Source organism: Carettochelys insculpta, chromosome 32, assembly GCF_033958435.1.
Source record: "Carettochelys insculpta isolate YL-2023 chromosome 32, ASM3395843v1, whole genome shotgun sequence".
NCBI lineage: Eukaryota > Metazoa > Chordata > Testudines > Carettochelyidae > Carettochelys > Carettochelys insculpta.
The window spans coordinates 379,959-405,573 of NC_134168.1; the positions used below are offsets into that span (position 1 = coordinate 379,959).

Below are 25,615 nucleotides of genomic sequence, written 5' to 3' on the forward strand. Positions count from 1 at the left end.
TCGATGCACCTGGAAAAAGACAACCATGAAACACTGCTGGAGTGCACACGCTCAGGCTGTGCGGCTGCAGGGGCTGTAACCTCCCACCACAACGTCTCTCCCCTGCAAGAATGAAACTGTCAGTAATCCAAGGGAGACTCGTGTCACTGAGAGGTTGAGCGTCCCATCTAGTTGGACCAAGAGCATTGGAACCACATGGAATGACATAAATCTGCCTTGTAGCTCCCCCAGCCTCCCGTGCACTGGAAATACAGTGGGGGGGCTGGGATTCTCGCACACCTTTATCACACCTGGGCCAGAGCAGGAACTGGAGAAGACAGAACCAAAACGTTGGCTTGGTAATGAGAACTATTGACAGATCAAACACGCCTGTGCCAGGAGGGACTCGCACAGAAGCGCAGGCAGCATCGTGGCACAGATACCTGTGCGCGTGTCTGGGATCTCCTGCAGAACTGGGCTCAGCGTGTTACAAGTGCTGCCAGGGCTGCGCTGTCCCAGAGCTCAGCTTGTCTTTGGCTCAACTGCAGCCGCGAATTTCACCTCCCAAATGAAGCAGCGACACCCCCGTGCGACTAGAGAGGCTGTGGTTTGTATGGAAGTCTCACCCGGCTGCTCTCCGCCCTGCTCTGTATATTGGAGAGACTTTGTCCGTCTCTGAGGGTGTTTGTCTGTCGGTCAGAGCTGCTTGCTGATCACAGCTGCAGCGCGATAATTGCATCAGCTTCGTTTGATTTCTACAAGGACAACGCACATCAGAATCTAACCACATACTAAGACATAGAAACAACATCAAAATGAAATTTTCTCCAGAGAGAAATCAGAGGCCGTGTTTCTCCAAAAGGGAGGATGCGCCTTGAGAAAAATAAAATAAAAAATCCCCTCGCGGAAAGAGGAAGAGAGAAACAGGAAGAAGGAAATAAAACAAAGGGACAGAGAATGAAACTGTGCCTGTGTGTGAGAAAGAGATTGCTATTTCTCTGAACTATGAACAACAAACTAGATACCTGTTTAAAGAGACGTAGCCGATCTGTAATATTAAAGCAAAGGTGTCAGAGCCAGGAAGTCTGAAATCTCCCTGCTTTTTCCCTTAGACATTTCTGGATAAGTCCTTATCTTCTGACCTCGATATCTGCTGACTTATAATGTCCCTGCGAACTCTGGCTTTACTGGGAGTGGCAATGAAGTATTGACATGGGTGCATGATAATTATACGACAGAAAAAGTAACAATCCAGAAAGAAGCAAACAGAGAGAAGAAAGTTAATTGTCTTTGTTGGGAAGACAAATGACAAGCAATGAAACGTGTGGTGGCTGGAAAGGGGTCCTGTCCCTAGTCGCGGTTTGCCCATCGCTGGGATGGGTGACAGGCGATGGGTCACCTGAAGATCACCTGTTCTGTTCATTCCCTCGGGGGGCACCTGGCATTGGCCACTGCCGGAAGACAGGCCACCGAGCTCGAGGGACCTTGGGTCTGACCCAGTGTGCTCTAAATCTGAGAGCCGTGTGTTGCTCCTTCCTTTGCATGTTTTGCTATAAACTCTTCAACTGCCTCTTCCTTCCTGCGGGGTTGGACAAGCAGTGATGGTCTCTGGGACTTGGCGCATGCGGGAGCAGCTCTTTCCCTTTTCTAAGCCTGATCACTCCATTGTCTGTGCTGTGTCACCTTTCCCATCGATCACCTCGTGCCAGCTGCACCCTCGTCCCCATCCGTCCTGCAGACACTCTGGGGTAAGATCACAGGCTTTGCACGACACTTCCTCGTGGAGATCTTCTCTCAGGAGACGGAGCTCTGCATTCCTGCTTGTCTGGCTGGGCTTTACTGCTCATCTTGGGTACGTGGTTATCATTCCCTTGCATGGAAAAGAACTGCTTCCAAACTGACCGTACCAGAGACCGAACCATTGTTCACCCATAAGACAAAGCAACAGCAAAAAGGAACGTCTCATTTCAATGGAAAGCAACGCAGAGAGAACTTCTCATCTCAGACGAAATCTCTGGGCGTGTCACATTAGATGAGCACATCTAGGATGTGGATCTGGATTTGCTGGAGCAGTTTCAGAGGAGGGCAACAAAAATGATTCAGGGTCTGGGGCACAAGACCTATGAGGAGAGGCTGAGGGATTTGGGCTTGTTTAGTTTACAGAAGGGAAGACTTAGGAGTGATTTAATACCAGCCTTCAAATTCCTGAAGGGGAGCTCTAAAGAGCAGGGTCAGAAACTGTTCTGAGTGGTGTCAGATGGCAGAACAAGGGGTCATGGTCTGAAGCTGAAGCAGGAGACGTGTAGGTTAGAGATTAGGAAAATCTACTTCCCCAGGCGGTTGGTGAAGCATTGGGATGCGTTGCCGAGAGAGGTGGTGGATTCTCCATCCCTGGAGGTTTTTAAGTCCCGGCTGGACAAGGTCCTGGCTGGGATGACTTGGCGGGGGGTTGATCCTGCTTGAAGCAGGGGGCTGGACTTGACGACCTCCTGAGGTCCCTTCCAGCCCTGGGATTCTGTGACTCTGTGATGTGCTGGAACACTGGACAAGGGACCAGTGTCGATGCCATTTAACAGAAAGAGGAAAATTGAAATACTCTCCAGTAAACCATTTCTGGGGTGAATCTCCCCGTTCAGAGGATTTCTGCACCTTTCGGGGCACACGCAGGCTGGGAAGAGCCCGGAACTGCCACAGGAACAAACCTCCTGTCTTCTTGTTGACACCGGCTGTGGTTTTAAAGTCATCAATCACAGGCACCCAACTGCCTTTGCATGTGCCTGGCAGGGGGCACCTCACCTCCCTCTGCTCCTCTGAAATCTCCACTGTGGTGCCGGAGGGTCTCACTGGCCCCCGTCCTCTGCCCACTGCAAAGGGAGAGGGGCCGCGTCTCCCAAGGGATGAGGCTGCGTCCCCTCCAAGCTGCACAGCTGCCTGGCTGCGCAGCAGGGAATGGCGTCTACACGCCCAGGAGGGGATCCGCACAGGGGCTAGTTGTCAGGGTCCCTGCAGTCCCATCGCTCCTGGCCCCAGCCTGTGAGTCCTGCCCTGCAGCTCCCAGCACCTCCTGCGTGCAGTGGGGGGCCGGCGGCAGAACAGAGGGGCACTGACCCTGCCTCCTTCTCTCCATGTGCCCATCTCCACCACGTGTGTGTGCGCGGGGGGGACTCACCCAGCTGCAATTACACACACATTCTCTGAGCACGTGGGGCACCAACCAAGCATGGACAAGCTCCAGCCCCTGCCGAGGAACTGCGACAGCACCGCCCGGCCCTGCTTGAAGCACCGACCCCACAGGAACTTGGGACCAGTTTTGCCTCTGCCTCCGCGTGCAGAGGAATAGCCACAGGGGTGTAACCAGGCCAGGATTCTGCCCTCGCTAGTCCCTGGAAAGGCACACGGGTCGAGGTGAAACTACACACACCTTTAGTAGCTACGAACGGTTGATTTTCCGGGCTTGCAAACACATAGAAGCAGGTTAACTGGCAAACCCACATGTTGAATAGTAACAGTGAGGGAGCCCTGTTCGTCTATATAGTATCAAAACAAAAAGCTGTCAGGTCGCGCTTTAAAGATGAGCAAAATAGTTAATTAGGTGCCAACAATGCCCAGATGCTGTATACATTGGCCAGACTTCTAACTCCCTTAGACAAAGGGTTAGTGGGCACAAAACAGACATGGAAACACTCCAGATCCACAAACAAGTCAGTCAAAATTTGAATGGAATGGGGCATTCTGTCAATGACCTCAAGGTATGTGTGTCACTGAAAAAAAGCTTTCGCAGCGCTACTCAACGGGGAGCAGCCGAGCTGGCTTTTATATTCACATTCGGCACATTAACATGTGGTTTGAACTGGGATGGGAATTTTCTGAGTCACTACAGGGGCTCGTCTGCATACTTGGCTTAATCTAATTCTTGACCTTCCCCTCACCCCGTCCACTCTCTGATTTGCTCACCTTGATCATTTTTTTCTGATTTGTTCTCCTTGATTACTGTTTTTGGGTCTCTGTGCCTTACACGTTGAGTCTGTTCTGGTCTGGCTGTGGGCTGAAGAAGTGGGTCTGTCCCACGAAAGCTCACCTCATTAATTATTTTGCGAGTCTTTAAAGTGCTACCTGACTGCTTTGTGTTTTGGCAAAGCCACAAAACAAGACACTCAGCAGAACGCCCTGGTTGGATGGATTAGGGATTAGCTGGTTCTCACCCTGACTGCTGATACCGAGGAACTGGCAGAATCCCGAGGCACGAGCTGCAGTTGGTTTGCGGTTTGGGTTTCTCAGGTGCCCACAGACAGGCTGAAGTCCCGTTAGTCAGGTCCAGCCCTTCCCCCAGTCAAGCCGTTTTTCTCAGCTCTTTCCAGCAGTGCTCTCGTGTGGGCTGTGAAGAGGAGCTGAGGACCTGAGTCCCTCCCTTTTAGAGCTTCAGCGCAGGGCAGGAACGCTTTGTTTCCACTCTTGATTCTCAGACCGGCGGGGGAAAACACCGATTTCCTAACACGGCGCCCAGAGTTCTGGGATCTCCTCACCCGCCCTTGGAGACTCCCAGCTGCTGTTATTTACAGGCTCTGGGGAGTTCCCTGGAAGGCTCCCCCAGGGGACAGAAGTTTTTCTAAGGCCCATCATGTTCCTGAAAGGCTCATTATCCTCAATAAACCCTTCGAGAGAACAAGACCAAAAGCTGCTTCTCTGGTGGTTCTCCAGTGTGTGAGTCGGCAGCTTCACAAAACACAAGCCGCCCTGTGGCACCTCACAGACCAGCAGTGTTGTGGGTCAGAGAATGAGCTGGGGTCGGTAAGACCCACTTGTTCAGCGTTTCAGCTTTGCAGCGGACAGCACAAACCCAGGGCTGCTGTGGGGAGGCAGCGGAGGGGAAGGAGGTGAACATGGTGGGAGTCTCTTGTCCCTAACAGGCCCAGTGGAGGACGTCAGTCGTGTGAAGTGGGATGGGGCCATTCCTGCGGATCTGAAAGGTGGGGGAATTGCCCTTGTGAGGCGTGAGGCGATCGGCTGCGGCTACGCTGCAGCCCTAATCCGAACTGGCTGTTTGCAAATCTCTCCTGTGGCAATCCCACGCCCACACGTTTCCCTTTGGGAAGGCAGCGCCCACACCTACTGGACGCGAACTCGCGGTTAAGGCCACCCGGAAGCAGTTCAGGCAGGGCCTTGAGGCAGCAGTTTCTTCCCATGGCTGCTGCTTGGGACCATCTGTGGCTCATGCTTGAAAGGACCCCCCTGGGCAGACCTTCCTCAGCTTTCCCTGCTCGCTTGCCCACCTCTCCCAGGCACACGAAAACATCGCCAGTGAGGGCTCCGGGTGCCCTGCCCCAGGACACCGCATCACTCTGTGCCACAGAGCCAGAGCCGTCCCCGGCTGGGCTCCACCGTCTGCCACTACTGTGCTGGGCCAGGGAGCACTTTCCCCAGGCTGACTCCCACGCCCCGCAGCAAACCCGCCCTGTGCCTGTCAGGTGTCAGAGGGGCAGCCGTGTTAGTCTGGATCTGCAAAAGCAGCGAGGGGTCCTGTGGCACCTTACAGACGAACAGGAATGGATGAGCGTGAGCTTTCGTGGGCAAAGACCCACTTCGCCCTGTGCCGGTGTGTCAGACCCTATCCAGGGAGCTGCGGGAGCCGAAACACCAGTTTGAAGCTGCCCACCAGGGAGCAGACCCCAAACCCTGCCGCCGATGGCATCCAGACACCAGTGCGTGCTGGGGCACCACGTCATCCTGGAGTGCTGGGGACACCAGCAGCGGCTTCACAACTTCCAGAGAGAGGCGCGATGGCCAGCTGCAGTCCCAGCTCCAGGGGGTGAGGTGATGCTGGGTGGGCTAACTCAGACCACAGGCCCAGGGTGGGTGGGCCATGTGCCCAGCCCAGAGGTGAACCAGAGGATGAAACCCTCCTTCCCCAAGCTCTGCAAATGGCTAACTCCTCCCTGCAGCGATGGGACACACCCCTGAGGCCGCCATCCCCATCCAGAAGTGGGTCGCCATCGCCCTGGGAAGCTCACCATGGCAGACAGCTACCGGTGCATGGAGAACCAGTTTGGTGTGGGGAAGATGACCGTTGGGGTCCAGCTCATGTGGGTAGGGTGCTCCCAGGCCACCAGCACACAACAGGGCAGATATGGGATGGGCGTCCCTGCAGAACTGGGGGTGGTGATGCCAGTCCCTGCTGGGGGGTGGGGTTCCCGCCCTCTTGCCCCTGCTAAGCCCAGCCAGACCTGGGGGTGAGTGTGGGGGGCTGACCTATTGAAGTGGGAGGGGGTGAATGTCAGGGGACTGGCAGATGCCCTGGTACCCTGGTGAGTCCTGCCTCATCCCTCCACCTGCAGATGGTCAGGGCCATAAACAGCAACCTGCTACACAGAGTCACCCGCCTTGGCAGAGGTGGACACCATCAGTGGGGGATGTGGTGTTCTGGGCTTCCCCAGCTGTGTGGGAGTTGTACTGACAGACACACGTTCCCATCCCTGCCCCAGACCACCAAGCGTTCAGCTACATCAGGTGCAAAAGATACTTCTGGGGGGGCCCTGCAGGTCATGACCACTGACCCCCTAAATTTCAGGGGGTGGGGAAGGCACGTGATGCCCACGTCTTCAGGAGCTCCAGCCTGTTCCAGGAGCTGCATGCTGGGATCTTCTTCCCTGCTGGCTCCATCAGGGTCAGGGACATGGACACGTCCATCTGCCTGGTGGGCGAACATGACCTACCCCTGCTGCCAAGGCTCATGAAGCCCAATACAGACCACCTGGACCCCTCACTGCAGAAGTTCAATACAAGAAGGTCAGAGCCTGTACGGCTGTCGAGGAGCCTTCGGCCACCTGAAGGGATGTTTCCCACGTCTCCTCAAACACCTGCACCTCAGGGAGTGCTGCCTCCCACAGGTGGTGGCTGCATGCTGTGTGCTGCAGGACTTGTGTGACTGGAGGGAAGGTTGAGGCCTCCTGGCCTGTGTGGGAGGCCAAGGCTTAGCATCTGGCCAGGATCTGTGGGCAGCTGTGCACGGCGGCCATCTGGCAGGCCCATCAAGGGGTCATGCACATCCAGGAAGCCCTGAGGGGGAGCTTCACCCTGTGCGAGCAGTGACACACTCCGCTGGGCCTCCCCACTGGGGGCTTCAGCTACACCGCTCCTTACCCTGCCCCTGCCCTGCTGCCCCCACCACTCAATAAACAGATGTTTTGTGACAATGAGCCATGTCTTTATTTACAAGGGGGTCATGGAAACCGGTTGGTGGGTGTGGAAGAAACTGAGGGGGAATGTCAAAGTGTGGAGGGTAATGCTGGGAGCCAAGGTGGTGAGGGGCTCCTGTAATGGGAGGCCCTGGGGTCAGGATGATCCAGAGCTTGGGTTCTGTGGGGCACCAGCTCCAGCGGGTCAGATTGCCTCAGATGTGGGGCCGGGGCCTCAGCATCTCCAGTGGCAGGCGGGTGCGCAGGGGGAGGCACTCTTGGGCTGCCAGACTGCAGTGGGTGCAGGAAGAGGATGGAACTGGCATCCCTGGAGATCAGGGGAGGAGGGTGAGTTGGTCCATGTGGGGTGGGGTCAGGGCTGTGCCGCTGGGCCCTGGAATGTCCTTGGGATGGGGTCAATGCTGCAGTTCCTGGGGAGAAGGGCTGGGCCAGGCTGTCATCTGCAGCTCCACCCTTACCTCTTGGAAGGGAGGGGCCTGTTCACAGTTTGTGGGTAGGGTGGGCTTGTTGGTGGGGGGGGTGGGCCGGTCCCCAGTTTGAAGTGCAGGGGTGGGGAACCTCAGCCCCAGGTTTTGGATGCCGGGCTCCAGCCAGAGGTCCTGATGGGGAGAACATGGGGGTCCGGGCTGGGCTGTGGTGCTCTGCCCAGGGCCAAGGGTAAGCCCTGGGGCGCCTTTTCTGGCCCTGGCCCCAACTCTGGTGGGAGAGGGGGGCAATATGGGGGCAGGACCAAGCCAATGGATGGGCCCCACCCCAATGTGAGCCGTGGGACTGACCCAGCTCCGGGGTGAACAGCTTCAGCTCTGGGTTGTGGGGGTGGCCCTGGCTCTGTAGTCGGGGCAGGGGATTGTGAGGGCCGGGCTCGGGCCGTGGTGCTGGGCATGGCTGAGGGGTGAGCCAGGAAGAGGCGTGATGGACAGCTGCAGTCCCAGCCCCAGGGGGTGAGGTGATGCTGGGTGAGCTAACTCAGGCCACAGGCCCAGGGTGGGTGGGCCGTGGGCCCAGCCCAGAGGTGAGCCAAAGGCTCCAGGGGAGCTGCCCACAGATCTGGGGGAGGGGGAGCCATAGGGGCTGGGTAATGGCCTGAGACTGGACCCAGGGAAAGGGGGGAGGGGCAGCAATGCCATTACCTCTGGGGTCGGGGCCACGGGGGCAGGGCTGGGGCGCAGCCACGAGCTCCCCAGAACTCCTGAGTGGGGAGCGGTTGCCACTCCAGCAAGCCCCACCTCTGGGGAGGGCTGTGACGGCTGGGGCTGGCCCCATGGCAGCCCCTCCCTGCCTTGCGCTCCATCCCTCCTCCTGACGCTGGGGCTGGCTGCCCCCTGGAGCACCACGCGGCTGGGGCCAACCGCTCTCCCTCGGAGCTGGGCTGGGGGGACCTGGGATGGCCTCAGTTCTGCTGCCCCTGGAGATGGGCCTGCCCCCGGCTCACCTCACTGGTGTGGGGTCTGGCCCCACTGCAGCCTGGACTGACGGAGGGGAGGGACCAGCCCCGGGTGCTGGGAGGAGGGTCAGTGCCGCCTGCTCCCACCTCCGCTCCAGACCTGGCCTTGGCTCCACCCGCGGTGCTCTGGGCCAGGAGTCACTCTCCCGTTCTTGTCTGAGCCCAGGGCCACCCCTGGGAGTCACTGCGAGGGGGACGAGGCGCTGGGCCATCAGGCACGTCCCTGGGGGGCTCTGCTGGCTGGGAGAGCGCAAGGTGCACCCTTTGGCTGTGGGGCTGCAAATCCAAGTGTTTGGCAATTGCCGTGTTTGCACCAAAGGGGGCCAGGCTCATGGGGGAGAAGAAGCATCCCACAGGCCAGTGATCTCCCTTCCACTCTTCCGGTGGGGGATAAGGATGCTGGGAGATCGACCGGGGAGCCCAGACTGTGTGGGAGACGGAGAGCAGGAGCGTTAGGGTGTCGTGTTCGGGTAGGACGTGAACAGCCACCTGGAGCCCCCAGAAATCTGGACCCACCCTGGGGGGAGAGGAGCAGGGAGAAAAGGCCTTTGCTTCCCTCCGGCTGCTGAGACTCTGGGGGTGCGGCCTCGTCCAGCACTCAACACAGCAGGGAGGAGAAGGAGGGGGAGTTAGACAAGGGCCAAGGTGGTTTGGCTTTTCTTTATTTCAGAGGAAGGGAAGTCAGTGGAGGAGGTTTAATGAGTGATGGGGATAAACTTTAGCGGCTTCGGCCTCCTCTGTTCTCCTGTGCAACCAGGGCGTTGTAGCAGGACGTTAGGTGAGGTGAGTGGGTTGCTCCACAAAAATCCTTTCCCACGTGATTCAATGCACATCCCCGTCCCTGGAACGACCAGAGGTACCTGAGCACATCCACATGGAACTACCGAAAAGCAACGGAGAGTCAGACACCAGATGTTTTGGAACATATTGGGTCAGGCCAAGCCCTGGTGTCACTGCCCTGCGAAGAGGGGAGTTTCACCAGGGAGTTTGTCCCATGTATCCCATAGGGGCTGGATGGTTTCAATGAGGCCCTCTGGGAATTGATTAACAGCAACGTTAATTGTGTCAAGTCCCACTGAAAACTCACTGTAACTTGCCCTGTTTTCAGGGGACATGACACAGTTAATGTTGCTGTTAATTAATTCCCAGAGGGCCTCATTAAACCATCCACCCCCCATGGGATACATGAGGGATGGTGAAGTTTAGAGTTCGCTGAAATAGTTTGGTGTGTGTGTTGAAATCCCAGATCGCCCAGTTACTATAGACGGGTTGGCTCAAGGTCTGGGAACGTTCCCCCGGGCTTTACTGAGATGGATCCAGGGGCTTTTGCTGCTGTCTTGGTGCTGATGAAGGATGAATGGCAATTTGGTGACTTTGGCACCTTTCCCACTGCACAGTGAGAAATGCCCTGACTATGGTCATTGGGTGGAGAATTCTCGACTTTCAGTGGAGTCCGACCTGTTCCTCATCGTTCCTTCGTTTCACACCCAATAAGTTTCTTTTGAGTAGGAATGAACATATGTAGAGTAGCTGTGGGAATTTCTGTGCATAGAGTGACTCGTCAGCTAACGAACACCACCAAAGGCCGTGCTCGTTAAACACTAAAGCGTATTCATTAATATCTGTCCTCTTCTGTGGAGAGACGCTCGTGGTTCTTTCCAGCTGAGATTTTCCAACAAACCCTGTGGAATGAGAGGCTGAAGGGGCATTGAGACGTCATTCGGCGTCGCACTTGGAAATCCCACTCCAAGTGAATGGTTGGTGAAACAGTGCATTGCCAGAGGGCAAGGACAGGGGGTTGCTCTCTCCTGCGTGATCTTTGCCTGGACTCCTACAGTCTGAGCACAAGACGGGGCTGTGAGGTGATCCCGTCTGGAGAATCTCAGCTGGCGGGGCCTGAACCCACCCCAGCAAGCTGAGCTGCGGACGAGGACACTTTGCAGGGAGATAACACGTCTCTCTGGGGTGTGTTACAGGAGCGTTCGCAGCTCCCAAGGCCAGAAAGGACAATGTCCACGGTGGGGCTGGATCCCGTACAGAGCACTGGCCAGAGAACTTCCCCCAAATGATTCCCTTTGGCCGTGGCTGCGCTCGGCCCTGCATTTCGGCAGGGGGATGCGAATGAGCCACTTCGGCAGGTGCCAATGAGGGGCTGTCATGAATATGCAGAACCTCATTAGCATAATGATGGTCACGAGCCTCTTCCTGAGCACTTGCTGCCCGTGTGGACAGGGGCCTGTCGAACGCCCTTCGTCCCACAAGCGAATGGGCGGGGGGGCTGTCGAAGCCGGGGGGCCTTTCAAAGGCCCCTCCCCACGCGAGCCGTGTGTGTTTAGCAGTTGGCCCTTTGAGCCTTTTGAACCGAATGAGCCAATTCGGCATATGCCCATCCAGGCACATACAGCCAAACACACAAACATACTTACACCCCCCCCCACACACACCCCTGTGCTCCCAGCACAGCCGCTGGGGGTGACACCATGTGAGAGTGGGGGCGGTTTGGGGTGTGAGTTCCAGTGGGGGATGGGTGGGTGGTCTGGGGTGTGAGTTCCAGTGGAGGGATGGGTGGGTGGTCTGGGGCGTGAGTTCTAGTGCGGGGGCAGTTTGGGGCGTGGGTTTCGGTGGTGGGCGGTTTGGGGCGTGAGTTCAGGTGGAGAGGCCGGGGGGCGGTTTGGGGCGGTTTGGGGCGTGAGTTCCGGTTGGGTGGTGGTTGGGGGCATGACTTCTGTTGGGGGGCGGGGGAACGGTTTGGGGCGTGAGTTCCAGTTGGGGGGCGGTTTGGGGTGTACATTCTGGTGGGGGGCTGGGGGGCGGTTTGGGGAGTGATTTCTGGTGGGGGGCGGGGGGGCGGTTTGGGGCATGAATTCCAGTGGTGGGGCGGTTTGGGGCATGAGTTGCAGTGGGGGAAGGGGGGGCGGATTGGGGTGAGTTCCAGCGGGGGGCGGAGGGGGTGGTTTGGGGAGTCAGTTCTGGTGGGGGGTGGGGGGCAGTTTAGGCAGGAATTCTGGTGGGGGGCAGGGAGGTGGTTTGGGGAGTGAATTCCGGTGGGGGGCAGTTTGGGGTTTGAGTTCCGGTGGGGAGCAGTTTGGGGCATGAGTTGCAGTGGCGAAGGGGGCGGATTGGGGCGTTAGTTCTGGTGGGGGGCGGGGGGGCGGTTTGGGGCATGAGTTCCGGTGGTGGGGGTGGTTTGGGGTGTGAGTTCCGGTGGGGGGCGGTTTGGGGCATGAGTTCAGTTGGGGGGCGGGGGGGCAGTTTGGGGTGCTTTGGGGCGTGAGTTCTGGTGCGGGGCTGGGGGGCGGTTTGGGTCATGAGTTCCGGTGGTGGGGGTGGTTTGGGGTGTGAGTTCCAGTGGAGGGCGGGGGGCGGTTTGGTGCGTGAGTTTCTGTGGGAGAGAGGGGGCGGTTTGGGGTGTGAGTTCCGGTGGGGGGCAGTTTGGGGCATGAGTTCTGGTCATGGGTGGGGTGGGCGGTTTCAGGTGTGAGTTCTGGTGGGGGGCAGGGGGGCAGTTTGGGGTGTGAGTTCCGGTGCGGGGGTGGCAGTTTGGGGCATGAGTTCAGGTGGGGGGCGGGGGGGCAGTTTGGGGCGGTTTGGGGCGTGAGTTACGGTGGCGGGGGTGGTTTGGGGTGTGAGTTCTGGTGGGGGGCGGGGGGGCGGTTTGGGGCGTGAGTTACAGTGGGGTGATGTTTTGGGGCGTGAGTTCTGGTGGGGGGTTGGGGGGCAGTTTGGGGTGTGAGTTCTGGTTGGGGGGGTGGTTTGGGGCATGAGTTGCAGTGGGGGAGAGGGGGCGGTTTGGGGTGTGAGTTCCAGTGGGGGGCGGTTTGGGGCATGAGTTCTGGTCATGGGTGGGGTGGGCGGTTTCAGGTGTGAGTTCTGGTGGGGGGCAGGGGGCGGTTTGGGGTGTGAGTTCCGGTGCGGGGGTGGCAGTTTGGGGCATGAGTTCAGGTGGGGGGCGGGGGGGCAGTTTGGGGCGGTTTGGGGCGTGAGTTACGGTGGCGGGGGTGGTTTGGGGTGTGAGTTCTGGTGGGGGGCGGGGGGGCGGTTTGGGGCGTGAGTTACAGTGGGGTGATCTTTTGGGGCGTGAGTTCTGGTGGGGGGGTGGGGGGCGGTTTGGGGTGTGAGTTCTGGTTGGGGGGGTGGTTTGGGGCATGAGTTGCAGTGGGGGAGAGGGGGCTTTTTGGGGTGTGAGTTCCGGTGGGGGGGCGGTTTGGGGCATGAGTTCTGGTCGGGGGTGGGGTGGGCGGTTTCAGGTGTGAGTTCTGGTGGGGGGCAGGGGGACGGTTTGGGGCGTGAGTTACGGTGGCGGGGGTGGTTTGGGGTGTGAGTTCTGGTGGGGGGCGGGGGGGCGGTTTGGGGCGTGAGTTACAGTGGGGTGATGTTTTGGGGCGTGAGTTCTGGTGGGGGGTTGGGGGGCGGTTTGGGGTGTGAGTTCTGGTTGGGGGGGTGGTTTGGGGCATGAGTTGCAGTGGGGGAGAGGGGGCGGTTTGGGGTGTGAGTTCCAGTGGGGGGCGGTTTGGGGCATGAGTTCTGGTCGGGGGTGGGGTGGGCGGTTTCGGGTGTGAGTTCCTGTGGGGGGGCGGTTTGGGGCATGAGTTCTGGTCGGGGGTGGGGTGGGCGGTTTTGGGTGTGAGTTCCGGTGGGGGGGCGGTTTGGGGCATGAGTTCTGGTCGGGGGTGGGGTGGGCGGTTTCAGGTGTGAGTTCTGGTGGGGGGCAGGGGGACGGTTTGGGGTGTGAGTGCCGGTGGGGGGGGTGACAGTTTGGGGCTTGAGTTCTGGTCAGGGGAAAGTGGGCGGTTTGGGGTGTGAGTTCTGGTCAGAGGCAGGGGGGCGGTTTGGGCGTGAGTTCCTGTGAGGTCGGGGGGTGGCGGTTTGGGGCGTGAGTTCCTGTGGAGGAAGGTGGGAGGTTTGGGGTGAGTTTTGGTGGGGGGCGTTTTGGGCTGTGAGTTCCGGTGGGGGGTGGGGGCAGTTTGGGGCGTGAGTTCCTGCGGGGGGGCAGTTTGGGTTGTGAAATCCAGTGGGGGGGGCGGTTTGGAGCATGAGTTCCGGCAGGGGGGCGGTTTCGGGTGTGAGTTCCGGTGGGGGGCAGGGGGGCGGTTTGGGGTGTGAGTTCTGAGGAGGGAGCAGTTTGGGGCATGAGCGCTGCCCCCACCCCTAGGAAATCAGCCCTGCGCACACACACCTGAGCAGCTTTTGGAGCAAAACCCCCGTGGGGCTCGTCTCAGCTGGGAAACGGGTTCTGCCCACTGAGTTCGTTGCTGTCAGTCTCTCAGGTGCCACCGGACCACTCGATGCCCCGTCTGAGTCCTTCCGCCCAGCTCGCGGGATGGAGCCGCAGGAGTCGGGGGAATCTGAGCCCAGATCCCCGCCCGGCCCCGAGAGCGGCAGCAGCTCCGCACACATCTCAGGTGCCAGCTCAGAGCTGCCCAGGGGATTTGAGCACCTGCTTCCATTTCCTGTTAATAACCGGTGCCCAAACCACCTAGGTCACTTGGACAATCTCTGCCTCAGTCACTCTCCCCAGACTCAGGGGCGCACAGTGGGGCTTAAAGCCACCGGTTCCCTCCCTCTCCGGCGTGGGGTGGCAGGGGGGACGTGGGCCTTCATTGCTCTACCCCATCCAAGCCAGGGCCCTAGCAGGGGTGGCTCTGGCTGCCCTTGGGGTCAGTGGGAATCCGGCCCTGTGGTCTGGGCAGTGGGTCTGGGCAGTGGGGACTCCTGGGGCCTGGAACTCGGTCCCAACCCCCCCACCCCCACCTGCTTTTACCGCCCCGCCCCCCCGTAACTCCCGGAGCCGCTGGTTCATCCGAGGGCGAAGAGCCGCGCCAGGCTCCGGGGTGGGGTGGTCAAGTGGGGGCGGGGGAGGGGCAGTGGGTGTGGCTTTGCTCAGCCCCGCCCCCCGACGGGCCCCGCCCCCACGGCCGTGCTGGGAGCACGTGTCTGTGTGTGTGTGTGTCTATGTGTGTGTGTGTGTGTGTGTGTGTGTCTCTGCACACCGCAGGCTCCCCCAGGGGCAGACCCCTCCTGCTCGGGGAGGGCAGGGCAGGGCAGGGCAGAGCAGAGCGCTGGGTTCTCCTGCAGGCTCCCTGCCTCCCGGGGGCAGCGCCGCCTGGCGCCAGCTCCGCCGCTCGGCTGGTGCCGCCTGGTCCCTCCAGACTCCCTCTCCCAGCGCTGGGTTTCCCTCCCTGGGACGCAGGCGCAGGCGGCAGTTCTGCCCCCCACCTCCCAGCCCCACTGGCCGGGCTGGGCCGGGGCTGGGTCCTTCCCCCCGGCCAGGCTGCGCCCACCCGCCTGCTCCTTCCAGCCCCTCCGCGTCCGCAGGCGCCAGCTCCGCTCTGGGCCGCACCGGCCTGGGCTCCTCAGCGCTGGGGCAGGTTTCCCTGGGTGTGGGCACAGCCCCCCGCCCCGCCCCGCCCCGCCCCAGCCCCTCGCTCACAGGGCCGGGGCACCTTGGCCAGGCAGAGCTGGAGTCTCTGCGTCTCGCGGCAGGGACACGCTCCGGCCGCCCCCGGCAGTGGGACCTGGCTCCGGCCGGCTCAGCCACATCCTCCCCAGTGGCTTCACTCTCCCTTCCTAGCAGTGGAGAAGGTGGAGCGGGTCCAGAGAAGAGCAATAAGGGTGACGAAAGGCCCAGAGGACAAGAGCTGTGAGGGGAGACTGAGAGAACTGGGCTGGGTTAGTGCAGAGAAGATGAGGCTGAGAAGGGACATTACAGGGGTTTCCAAGTACCCAGGAGAGTGTTACAAGGAGGAGGGAGAAAAATTGTTCTCCTGGGCCTCTGAGGGCAGGACAAGGAGCAATGGGCTGAACCTGCCCCAAGGGAGGTTGAGATTGGACATTAGGAAAAACTCCCCACCTGGCCGGGTGGTCAAACACTGGAATAAATTGCCCAGGGGCTGTGGAATCTCCATCCCTGGGGATGTCTCAGGCAGGTCAGACACACACCTGTCAGGATGATACAGACGGTGCTGGGCCCTGCCGTGGGGGCAGGGGACTGGATTCAGTGACCTCTCGAGGTCCCTTCCAGTCCCAGTGTTCTCTGATTCTGTGATTCGCAGTGCGGCCAGCGCCTCTGGGACACACTGAGATCAACTCTCAATCTGCTGCGCTGCAGTTTGAACCCGCAGCCTCTTGTCCTGCCCTCTGGGGCAAGAGAGCCACTTTTAGAGACAGTGAAATGGAACACACAATGGAGTGGGACGTGGCCACCCACAAAGAGGGAAACCCATCAAACAGGACGTTGCTCTCTGGTTACTGGTCACAAACCCCCATGACTCTGGGCTTCACTGCTGCAGAGCTTCTGTGTCAGTCACTGAACAGTGACCAGTTTTTCAGTGTTCTGGACAGGTCTAACTGGGACACTTTTAAGCTCTGAGCAGGGCAGGCTGGAGGTCCCAGGAGACGGGGGCCTTGGCAGCCATCACAGTGACACGTCCCTTGTGTTTTTCTCCCCAAAGTCTCGTTCTTTGAGGCTCACAGAAGGGAGCGGTGGGCACAGAATCGGGGTCACTGACTTCTGGGTCAACGTGTCTCTGATTGACTGAGCGCGCTCTTACCAGAGCCTGTGTTACACCAGGAGGGGCTTTTATTGGGACTGATTCAGTCGTTCTGCGTCTGCTTTGTACCTTCTCCCCTCGGCACTTGTTGTTCTCGGTTATCGTGACACCTGATGAACTCTCACTCACGTCCCATAGTTACATTCACCGCACAGGACATTTTGTGGCCCTGACGATCCCACTAGACTCTGTCCCGTGGGTTTGGTATCCCATGTGGGATGAAGTCTGGGCCTGGGGTGGAGGGATCTGGGGGGCTGGGTGGGAGAGCTCTGCACAGCTCTATCGATGACGTCTATTCACTGAGAAATGCTGCTCTGGGCCACTTTTATGCAAACCAAAGAGCCTGTTTCGTTTTGCTTTGACCTCCAGACATTTTGACCAATGCGAGGAGGAGGCCAGCAGAGGAGAAGCCTTTCTGATGGTCTTTCCCGTAGACATTACAGCTCTGCTCTAAACGCTGGGAGACATTCAGTTGTTCCCAGCGCTAAGCACACGGGATACACCCCCGCAGGCCATGTCACATGCACTCAGCCAACCATTCCCCAGGCTGTGTTAACCTTTCCCCTTCAGCTCAGAGAGAGACGAGGTCACCAGCTGATACCACTAGGACCTAAATTGATCTTCTCTTGTTTGCGAGGGCGTCTGGGGAGTTTTCCACCCGCTGCGGCAGTTTGCCTCTGGGAATTCCTTTGCGACAAAGCCCTGTTCCATGACAGGCAGGAGACGGCCAACAGTTCGGGTCACTCCCAGTTCCTTTTGTAACCAGGTTTTGATGGTCTGCGAGTCCAGTCGCTCCCGCGTGAAAGAACCTCGACTCTGTCTGCAAGTGGTTAAGTCCTCAACTCCACTGGCCATTGGCAACACAAGCTCTCTGCCTAGGCCCACGCGGGGCTCCCTGTCACTCTGCCCGTTACTGACTGACACTCTCCACCCCTCCAGACTAACGAGCATCTCCCTGGAGTGCCCAGGCCCAGCCCGCTGGCCACGTCCAGCAGTCACAGACTGACTGCCCCAGAAGGACCAGAGCTCTCCAGCTCACCTGTTCCACAGAGCTCCGCACTCCTTAGCACACGGCACGCTTACCTCACGGCTGCCCCCGAGACTATTTACACGGCATGAAGATACATTTCACGTTTAAACCAGTGGTGCTCATTGAACAAAGCGCAGAGATCCAAACAGCAGCACGGCGACCATCGGGAGAACCCTACTGGGTCAGACCCAAGGTGAGCGCCCTCAGAGGGAACACCGCCTCTGTCAGCTGTTTTGTTAGTTTTGCCAAAGCCCCTTTGTGACCCAGTCCCGAAAGCACCTGCTGCTGAAACTGCTCCGAGAATTCACTTCATGTTCATGGAGTGCTCTGAGCTCAACAGGGCCCGGCAGTACTTGTTCAATGGCCGCAGACACTGACATTCAAATCTGGAGCTTCACAACATCACACACAAATTGTCAACATCACGTGCAAACCTGCATCAAGCAAATAACCTGCAATCAAACTCGAATAAGTTCTCAAGCAGTGTTTTTCCTTCTTTGCCTGTTGGCTGATTTCTCTGATTTCCAATAGAGTGTGGTGCTATGGTGAAATCAACATTTACCAATATTTACCAGTTAATATTTAATAATTATATTATGTAATATTTAGTGTTATATTAATTTAATCAATTTAACATTAAGAAATAATTTAATAATTAATACTTTGTAGCCTGAGATAGATAGATAGATAGATAGATAGATATGGTGTGTGGGGATAGATAGATAGATAGATAGATAGATATGGTGTGGGGGGATAGATAGATAGATAGATAGATACAGTGTGGGGGGATAGATAGATAGATAGATAGATAGATAGATATGGTGTGGGGGATAGATAGATAGATAGATAGATATGGTGTGGGGGGATAGATAGATAGATAGATAGATAGATAGATAGATATAGTGTGGGGGGATAGATAGATAGATAGATAGATAGATAGATAGATAGATAGATACAGTGTGGGGGGATAGATAGATAGATAGATATGGTGTGGGGGATAGATAGATAGATAGATAGATATGGTGTGGGGGGATAGATAGATAGATAGATAGATAGATAGATATAGTGTGGGGGGATAGATAGATAGATAGATAGATAGATACAGTGTGGGGGGATAGATAGATAGATAGATAGATATGGTGTGGGGGATAGATAGATAGATAGATAGATAGATAGATATGGTGTGGGGGGATAGATAGATAGATAGATAGATAGATAGATATAGTGTGGGGGGATAGATAGATAGATAGATAGATATGGTGTGGGGGGATAGATAGATAGATAGATAGATAGATAGATAGATAGATACAGTGTGGGGGGATAGATAGATAGATAGATAGATATGGTGTGGGGGATAGATAGATAGATAGATACGGTGTATGGGGAAAGACAGACAGGTAGATATGCTGGCTTTTTGTGAAAGAACTGAACCCAGCTTTTGTGGCAGTCACCTGCCATTGATAGACGGGTTACACAAAGAAAGCTCATGAAGTTTGCTCCTCTTCTTGTGCAAGAGAGATCTGTACAGCAGTTGGCCTCCCATCCCCCATGTGACAATTCTTTACGTTGGAGCTGATAATAAACAAAATGATTTTATTATGTATAAGCTTAGGGGATAAGCAGGTGCAAGTGATGACAGAAAAAAGTAAGTTACTAAACAATAATGAGCCAGGATACATGAAGGGAAGATGTTACAAACCAAATTTCTCACCCTGCTTCCCATTTCAGGAGACATCTTTTCAAGCTGGAGATTTTTCTTCTGACTTAGATCCAAGAGTTCATCTTCACCCCAGAGTCAGAGTTCTTTTGTTTCCCAGTCCTTTCAGGTATCCTCTCAGGGTGGGTAGCAGTCTGTAAAGCCAGATGAAAACAAGCATTGCTCGCTGTCCATTCCTTACATAAAATTTCCCCAGGGCGACAAGTCTGCACCATTGCCCTCGCCCCTGTAGAAACATACAAAATTCAAGATGGAGTCCAACAACAGGTGGCATAGTTGCATGTCTTTGTAGGACCAGCCACAGTTTAGACTTACAGGACAAGCAAGACAATATACAAATTGTTGTCTTGAGTACTGGGCCATTAAGTTCCTTAAGCACATCTAGTGACAACAATGCTTTTCATAAAAGCTAGAAATGGCTCTTCTGGAAACCAGATCACATAGGAATATGCAAATGAGTTGCATGATATTTAAATCTGTGCCTTATTTGCATTTCCAATCAGCTGCATCAGCATGCCTTTTCGGAGAGGGAAGGGCGATGTAAACATAGCTTCTAGGAACCCAAGTCATCATTCAGGAAACAGGAGCAGTCCAAGCAGGTGGATGACTCTGGCCTGTAGTCAGGGCTGAGCACCAGCACAGCCAAGGGGCTCATGGAGGGTTGAGCGCCGGCAGAGTCCAGTGTCCCATCTTGGCAGGAAGCAGAGTAACAGCCCTCTTGGCCTAACGTCGGGAGCCTGCCCCGTCTGTGCTGGAGTGCCCCAACGGAGGTCTTTTATCTGGCCTAGGGCTTCCAGTTCTGGACCCCCAGTGTGGAAAGGATGTGGATGCGCTGGAGCAGGTTCAGCGGAGGGCAGTGAAAACGATTAAGCGGCTGGAGCACATGACCTGTGAGGAGGGGCTGAGGGACTGGGGCTCATTTAGTTTGCAGAAGAGAAGAGTGAGTGGGGATTTGATAGCAGCCTTCAACGTCCTGAAGGGGGCTCTAAAGAGGCTGGAGAGAGGCTGTTGTCGGTGGTGACGGATGGCAGAACGAGCAGCAATGGTCTGAGGTTACAGAGGGGGAGGTGTAGGTTGGATATAAGGAAAAACGATTTCCCCAGGAGGGAGGTGAAGCACTGAGATGTGTTACCTACAGAGGTGGTGGAACCTCCCTCCCTAGATATTTCTAAGCCCCAGCTTGACAAGTCCTGGCTGGGATGATTTAGTTGGGTTGATCCTGCTTTGGGCAGGGGGCTGGACTTGACCTCCTGAGGTCCCCTCCAGCCCTGGGATTGTACGATTCTACGGATGCAGCTGGGCTTTTCCAAAGGCACCTCTGGGAGTTTTGTGCCCAGGCCCCAACCCTGTTGTCATCCGCCCTGAGGGCACAGGTGGGCTGTGCCAGCCACTGACAGACCCAGCACTCCAAGCTCCCAAACCGTTTGTTCTTGCCCCTCGGCAAAGGGCCCGAACCCAAGCGGAAATCCCCCCCGGGTGGTTAGAAAGGACTTGGAAGGGAAAGTCCCTCACATCCAGGTGTGTGACTGGGCGTGGGAGGACGGGCTCAGGGATGGCTGAGCAGAACAGAGTGAGTGGCTCACGCCAGGTGGGGAACTGCTCTCTCCTGGGGGAAGCTGGTCTGAATTCAGGAGTCTGTGGAGCTGCATATACGCACATCTCAGACCCCAGCCTGCTGAGCCGGCAGCCCAGCCACAGGGGAAGGGGCTGGCTATGGACAGTCGGGTGAGAAGTTCTGGGAGATGCTGACCTGCTGCACCGGTGATGGAGCAAAACTTTCTATTCCTCTCTCCTGCTTTGGGAACATCCCCAGGGCTCAGTGTGGCGTTCCCCAGGCAGCCCCCTCGTTAGTTTAATTGGAGAAGGGGGGAGGGTGAAGCTCGAGTTAGATAACGACATTTCAGAGCTGACTATAAACGCAGGCAGAGAGATGGAAGAGCTGCATCTCTGGGCAGAAGGACGGAGCTATGGAGCACATGCAGATCTCAGCTACAGGGGTGTAGAGACAGAACCAGCCTGGGTAAGTGAGAGAGATTCATGTCGGGCTGGGCAGATAACACGAGTCAAAAGCAAATTCACTGCCCAGATTTGACTGAGGAGCGATATGATAGAGGTATATAAAATCATGAATGGTGTGGAGAAAGTGAATACAGAAAAGTTATTTACTTGTTCCCAAAATATAAGAACTAGAGGACACCAAATGAAATTAATGGGTAGCAGGTTCAAAACTAATAAAAGAAAGTTTTTCTTCCCACAGCGCACAGTCAACCTGTGCAACTCCTTCCCAGAGGACGCTGTGAAGGCCAGGACTGTAACAGAGCTTAAAAAAGAGCTCGATAAATGTTTGGAGGTTAGGTCCAGAGATGGCTATTAGCAAGGGGTAAGGTCTGGTGCCCCGAGCCTTTTGTGGAAGGCGGCAGATGGATGGCAGGACACAAATCGCTTGATCATTGTCTTCGGTTCACCTCCTCTGGGGCAGCAGGCACTGGCTAGTGTTGGCAGACAGGATACTGGGCTAGATGGACCTTTGGTCTGACCCAGTATGGCCGTTCTTATAGTCTTATGTTCTTATGTCTCCTGTTTCTAAAGGGACTGTCTGGGTGACCTGAACAGCACAGAAATTACCACTGAGCTTTCAATGACAAGAATCTCCCGGGACTTTATTCTCAGTGGTGAGTAAATCGCAGAATGCCGGGGCTGGAAGAGAACCCAGGAAGTCATTGAGCTCAGCCCCCTGCCGAAAGTACGATCACCCCCAACTAAATCATCCCAGCCAGGACTTTCTCAAGCGGCGGCTTAAAAACTTCTTCATAGAGGTTCTATCAACTCTCTAGGTAACACATTTCTGTGCTTCCCACCCTGCTGGGGAAATAGTTATTCCTAATATCCAACCTAGACGTCCCCCACTGTAACTTCAGACCCTTGTTCCTTGTTCTCCTATTTGTCACTACTGAGAACAGCCTCTCTCCACACTCTTTAGAGCCCCTCTTCAGGAAGTTGAAGGCTGTTATCAAATCCCCCTCTCACTCTTCTCTTCTGCAAACTAAATAAGGCCAAATAATGAAACAATTCCATTTATTTAGAGTCTGTCCAAATGTCAACTCAGAAATAAAAACAGAAACCAAAATCCATTCTGGTAAAAGAATTCATATTTTTGGATATTTTCCATCAGTAAACACTGAGAAAACATTTTGTGTTGGATGTTTGAGTTCATACGGACTCTTGTGAACTGTAATTTGGGTTTTTGCTGCTTCAAATTTTCATTTTGATTTAGTGTAAAAACACACACTGGCATTTCCCAGGAGATGGAGATTCAATTTCCCGGCCAGCTCTGCATTTAGTGCCGTGGTCGTGCTGAGGAAAGTCCTTCGTAATGTCAGTGAAGGTTCCTCAAAGGAGCTCGTAGGACAGACACAAGAATTCTCACAGCTTCTGTATGTTTAGAAAATATCATTCACAGCTGTTTGAAAAGGTTCTGTGATGTGCCCTGGGCGTAGCTCAGCCCCACCCTTTCGTTTGCTCCTGTGATTTCATGTTCTCTCTTTGGTCTCTTGGAGAGCGTGTGTCATTGAGAGTCAGAAGAACACAGTCTCCAGTTCTGGGCGTTCCCACTCACTGTGTCTCTTCTGTCACTCTGGTTCCCGCTTACAAGCTCACTATTACTTGCTGCAGCCATGTGAGAGCCCCATAGTGAGGAAGTTAAGCACAGGCAAAATCCATTTGTTGTGTCTCATTTTTCATTCAACTCTGTCACTTCACGGTCACACCTGCGATTATGAAGTTCCTTTTCAACAAATGAGCCTGAATTAAAACGTGTAGGAAATGCCTGATAGATGTCTGTCCAACCTGCTCTTAAACATCCCCAGGGATGGAGATTCCCCAGCCCCTCTAGTTAATTTATTTCAGAATTTAACCACCCTGACAGCTGGTAAGTTTTTCCTAATATCTGACCTTAACCTCCCTTGCTGCAGTTTAAGCCCATTACCTCTTGTCCTCAGTACAGCTTCTTTTACACCCCTGGCGACGTTACGATTTACACCATGTGAGGAGCTGGCCCTGGGTCTCGTCTCTTATGTGGACACAAACCAATGTATTGCAGAACTGGCTGTGAGGGAGGCAGGAATGATTTGGGTCGTTCATTAACACTGAAGGAAGAATAACGCTGTGCAGAGCAGAAAGGCCAAAGTCCCCCACTGCTTTCAGATTCCAGGGGGCTTCTCCATCGGAAAACGGTTTCCAGTGTGTTTAGGCTCCGCAGTGTCCGTTTGCTGGTGTGAGGTGTCACTGCAGGGGAATCTGGGCACTGGTGTGATTATTCGTATCATTAACATACGAGTCAGAGGAGAATGTGCCCTCGTCTGAGAAATCGTATTTGGGAACTCGGCTGCGGTGACACTTTTACCCCCAGACTCTGCACTGACCCCCACACCGCAACCTCCCTCTGGCTCCCTCCACCCCCTGCCCTGAACTGCCCCAACCCTCCCGGACCCTGCACATACTCCATCACACCCCGGCAAGGACCCCCCCACCCAAACACCTGCCCTAACACCCCCTCAATCCTCTGTCCTGAGCCCCCTCCCCTCACCCCATCCTCCTCCACCTTTGCCCTGAGACCCCCACACCAAACCCTGCTATAACATCTGCATCTCCAGCTCCTGCCCACACCCCCGACCCTCCCACCCCTCAAACCCTCTGCCCTGACCCATCCCTGCCCTCATAGGCCCTTCACTGTCGATAACCATCTCCCTGGTGTACAACTACCGAACACTTCCCACCCTCTGCCCTGAGTCCCCCCAGCACCCCCATCCCCTGTCCTTAACCACCACATGCAACAAGGCCTCTCCCGCGACCCCCTGCCCTCACTGCAGCACCCTCTGCCACCTGCCCTGGTCCCCCAACCCTCACAGCTCCCCATCTCCATCCTCCTCCACAACCCACCCCTTCCTCTCCAGCCTCCCACACCCCAACACTCCCTCCCCCCCAGCCTTCAGAAACCCGCCTCCACACCCACTGACATATCTTACACAGCCCATGGGGAGCCCCGCAAGGGGTGGGGGTGCCCATACAAGAATACGTAGAACACACAGCTGTTACCTTCACCCCTGGGCTGTGCCAGGCTGATCCACAACCATGGGCTCAACCTACCGCACCATTCCTTCTCACCACGCCTTTCAGACCAGCGAGAGAGCAGAGACGCAGAGCAGGAAATGCGCTTTCCCACTGGAAGTGACACAACTTACACAGCACCACATTCACTGAGGGAATTAGACCCCCGTCAGGTCCAGCTCCATCCCCTTCACACAGAACGGCCCAGTCGAGAGCTGTTGGAAATGCAACAAACAGACAACGTGGACTGGAAACACAGAGATAGAGACAAGTGGCTCTTCCATCAGATGAAAATCAAGAACTCTGGGAAACTCACCTTCATATGGAGAGAAGAAGACAGTGAACATCTCAATACAAAGACAGTGAGGATCCCAGAGAAATCTGACTTCCAAGAGACAGAAGAAGACAGTCAACCCCTTGAGCACACAAACCAAATGTCCCTGACTCTGCTTAAAGCCCTGAGCAAGGCCTGGTCGGTCGCTGTTTTCTACAGAGAAATTATAAAATATAGAAAATCAGCAGGTGTTAGTCAGAAGGGTCCCAACAGAAAGGAAACCAGGACAAATGTTTTAATTTGCAGTCACATTTCTGACATGCCTCAGACCCAGTCTCTTTGTTCCCCTACAGATGATCTCTTCCGATGGAGACCCTGGAGGCAACCAGACCATCTCCGATGTGTTTGTTCTGGTGGGGTTCTCGTACCTTAATGAGCTGCAAATTCTTCTGTTTGTGGTGCTTCTGGTCATCTACCTGCTCACCCTGATGGGGAACCTGCTTGTTATCCTGCTGATAAAGCTGAGCCCCTCCCTCCACACCCCTATGTATTTCTTCCTGGTGAACTTGTCATTCCTGGAAATCTGCTTCACCAGCAGTGTGGTCCCTCAGCTGCTGGCTCACCTCCTGGTGGAGGAAAAGACCATCTCCATTGCAGCTTGTGCAGCGGGGATGTATGTTTTAGCCATTATGAGCATCACACAATGCTGCCTCCTCACAGCCATGGCCTATGACCGCTACGTGGCCATATGTCACCCCTTGCACTACACAACCATCATGAGCGGCCGGGTGTGTGCTGTGCTCACGGGGGCTGCATGGGCCGCTGGCATCTTGGTGGAAGTTCCTCTGACAACGTGGATCTTCAGCCTGCCCTTGTGTGGCTCCAACCGCGTCCCCCACTTCTTCTGCGACTTCCCACCAGTACTGAATATGGCATGTGTTGACACATCGCAGATTAAAGCTGTAGGTCCCATGGTGACAGTTCTGTTCATCCTGTGCCCTTTCCTGTTGATACTCCTGTCCTATATCCGCATTGTCTCCACCATCCTCAAGCTGCCATCGGCGGAGGGAAGGCGTAAAGCCTTCTCCACCTGCTCCTCCCACCTCACCGTGGTGACTGTGTCCTATGTCACGGCCCTCATCACCTACCTGGTACCCAACTTTGGCTCCACTACAGAGAGTGACCTATTGATTTCCCTGTTGAACACAATTGTCTCTCCAGTGTTGAACCCCATAATTTACACTCTGAGGAACAAAGAGGTGAAAGGAGCCTTGAGAAAAATTTTACAGAAGAGCAGCTTTTCTCACCACTGGAGAACCTAG

General features: G+C 55.8%; 1 protein-coding gene across 1 annotated transcript; it reads left to right on the forward strand.

Annotated features, from left to right (window-relative positions):
- The first annotated feature begins 5,988 nt into the window (after positions 1 to 5,988).
- On the forward strand, positions 5,989 to 25,615 carry LOC142004470 (olfactory receptor 10A4-like). Its single transcript, XM_074982115.1, has 3 exons — positions 5,989 to 6,063; positions 6,545 to 6,772; positions 24,647 to 25,615. Exons 1-3 carry the CDS (start codon positions 5,989 to 5,991, stop codon positions 25,613 to 25,615), a joined length of 1,272 nt encoding a protein of 423 aa, XP_074838216.1.

What these genes read in the sequence shown, in the direction of transcription:
- LOC142004470 (XM_074982115.1), top strand. Translation starts at nt 5,989, where the DNA reads ATGGCAGACAGCTACCGGTGCATGGAGAACCAGTTTGGTGTGGGGAAG. An exon ending in TTGGGGTCCAGCTCATGTGG is followed by an intron (nt 6,064 to 6,544) that starts GTAGGGTGCTCC and finishes CCTAAATTTCAG; the next exon opens with GGGGTGGGGAAGGCACGTGA. An exon ending in ATACAAGAAGGTCAGAGCCT is followed by an intron (nt 6,773 to 24,646) that starts GTACGGCTGTCG and finishes GTTCCCCTACAG; the next exon opens with ATGATCTCTTCCGATGGAGA.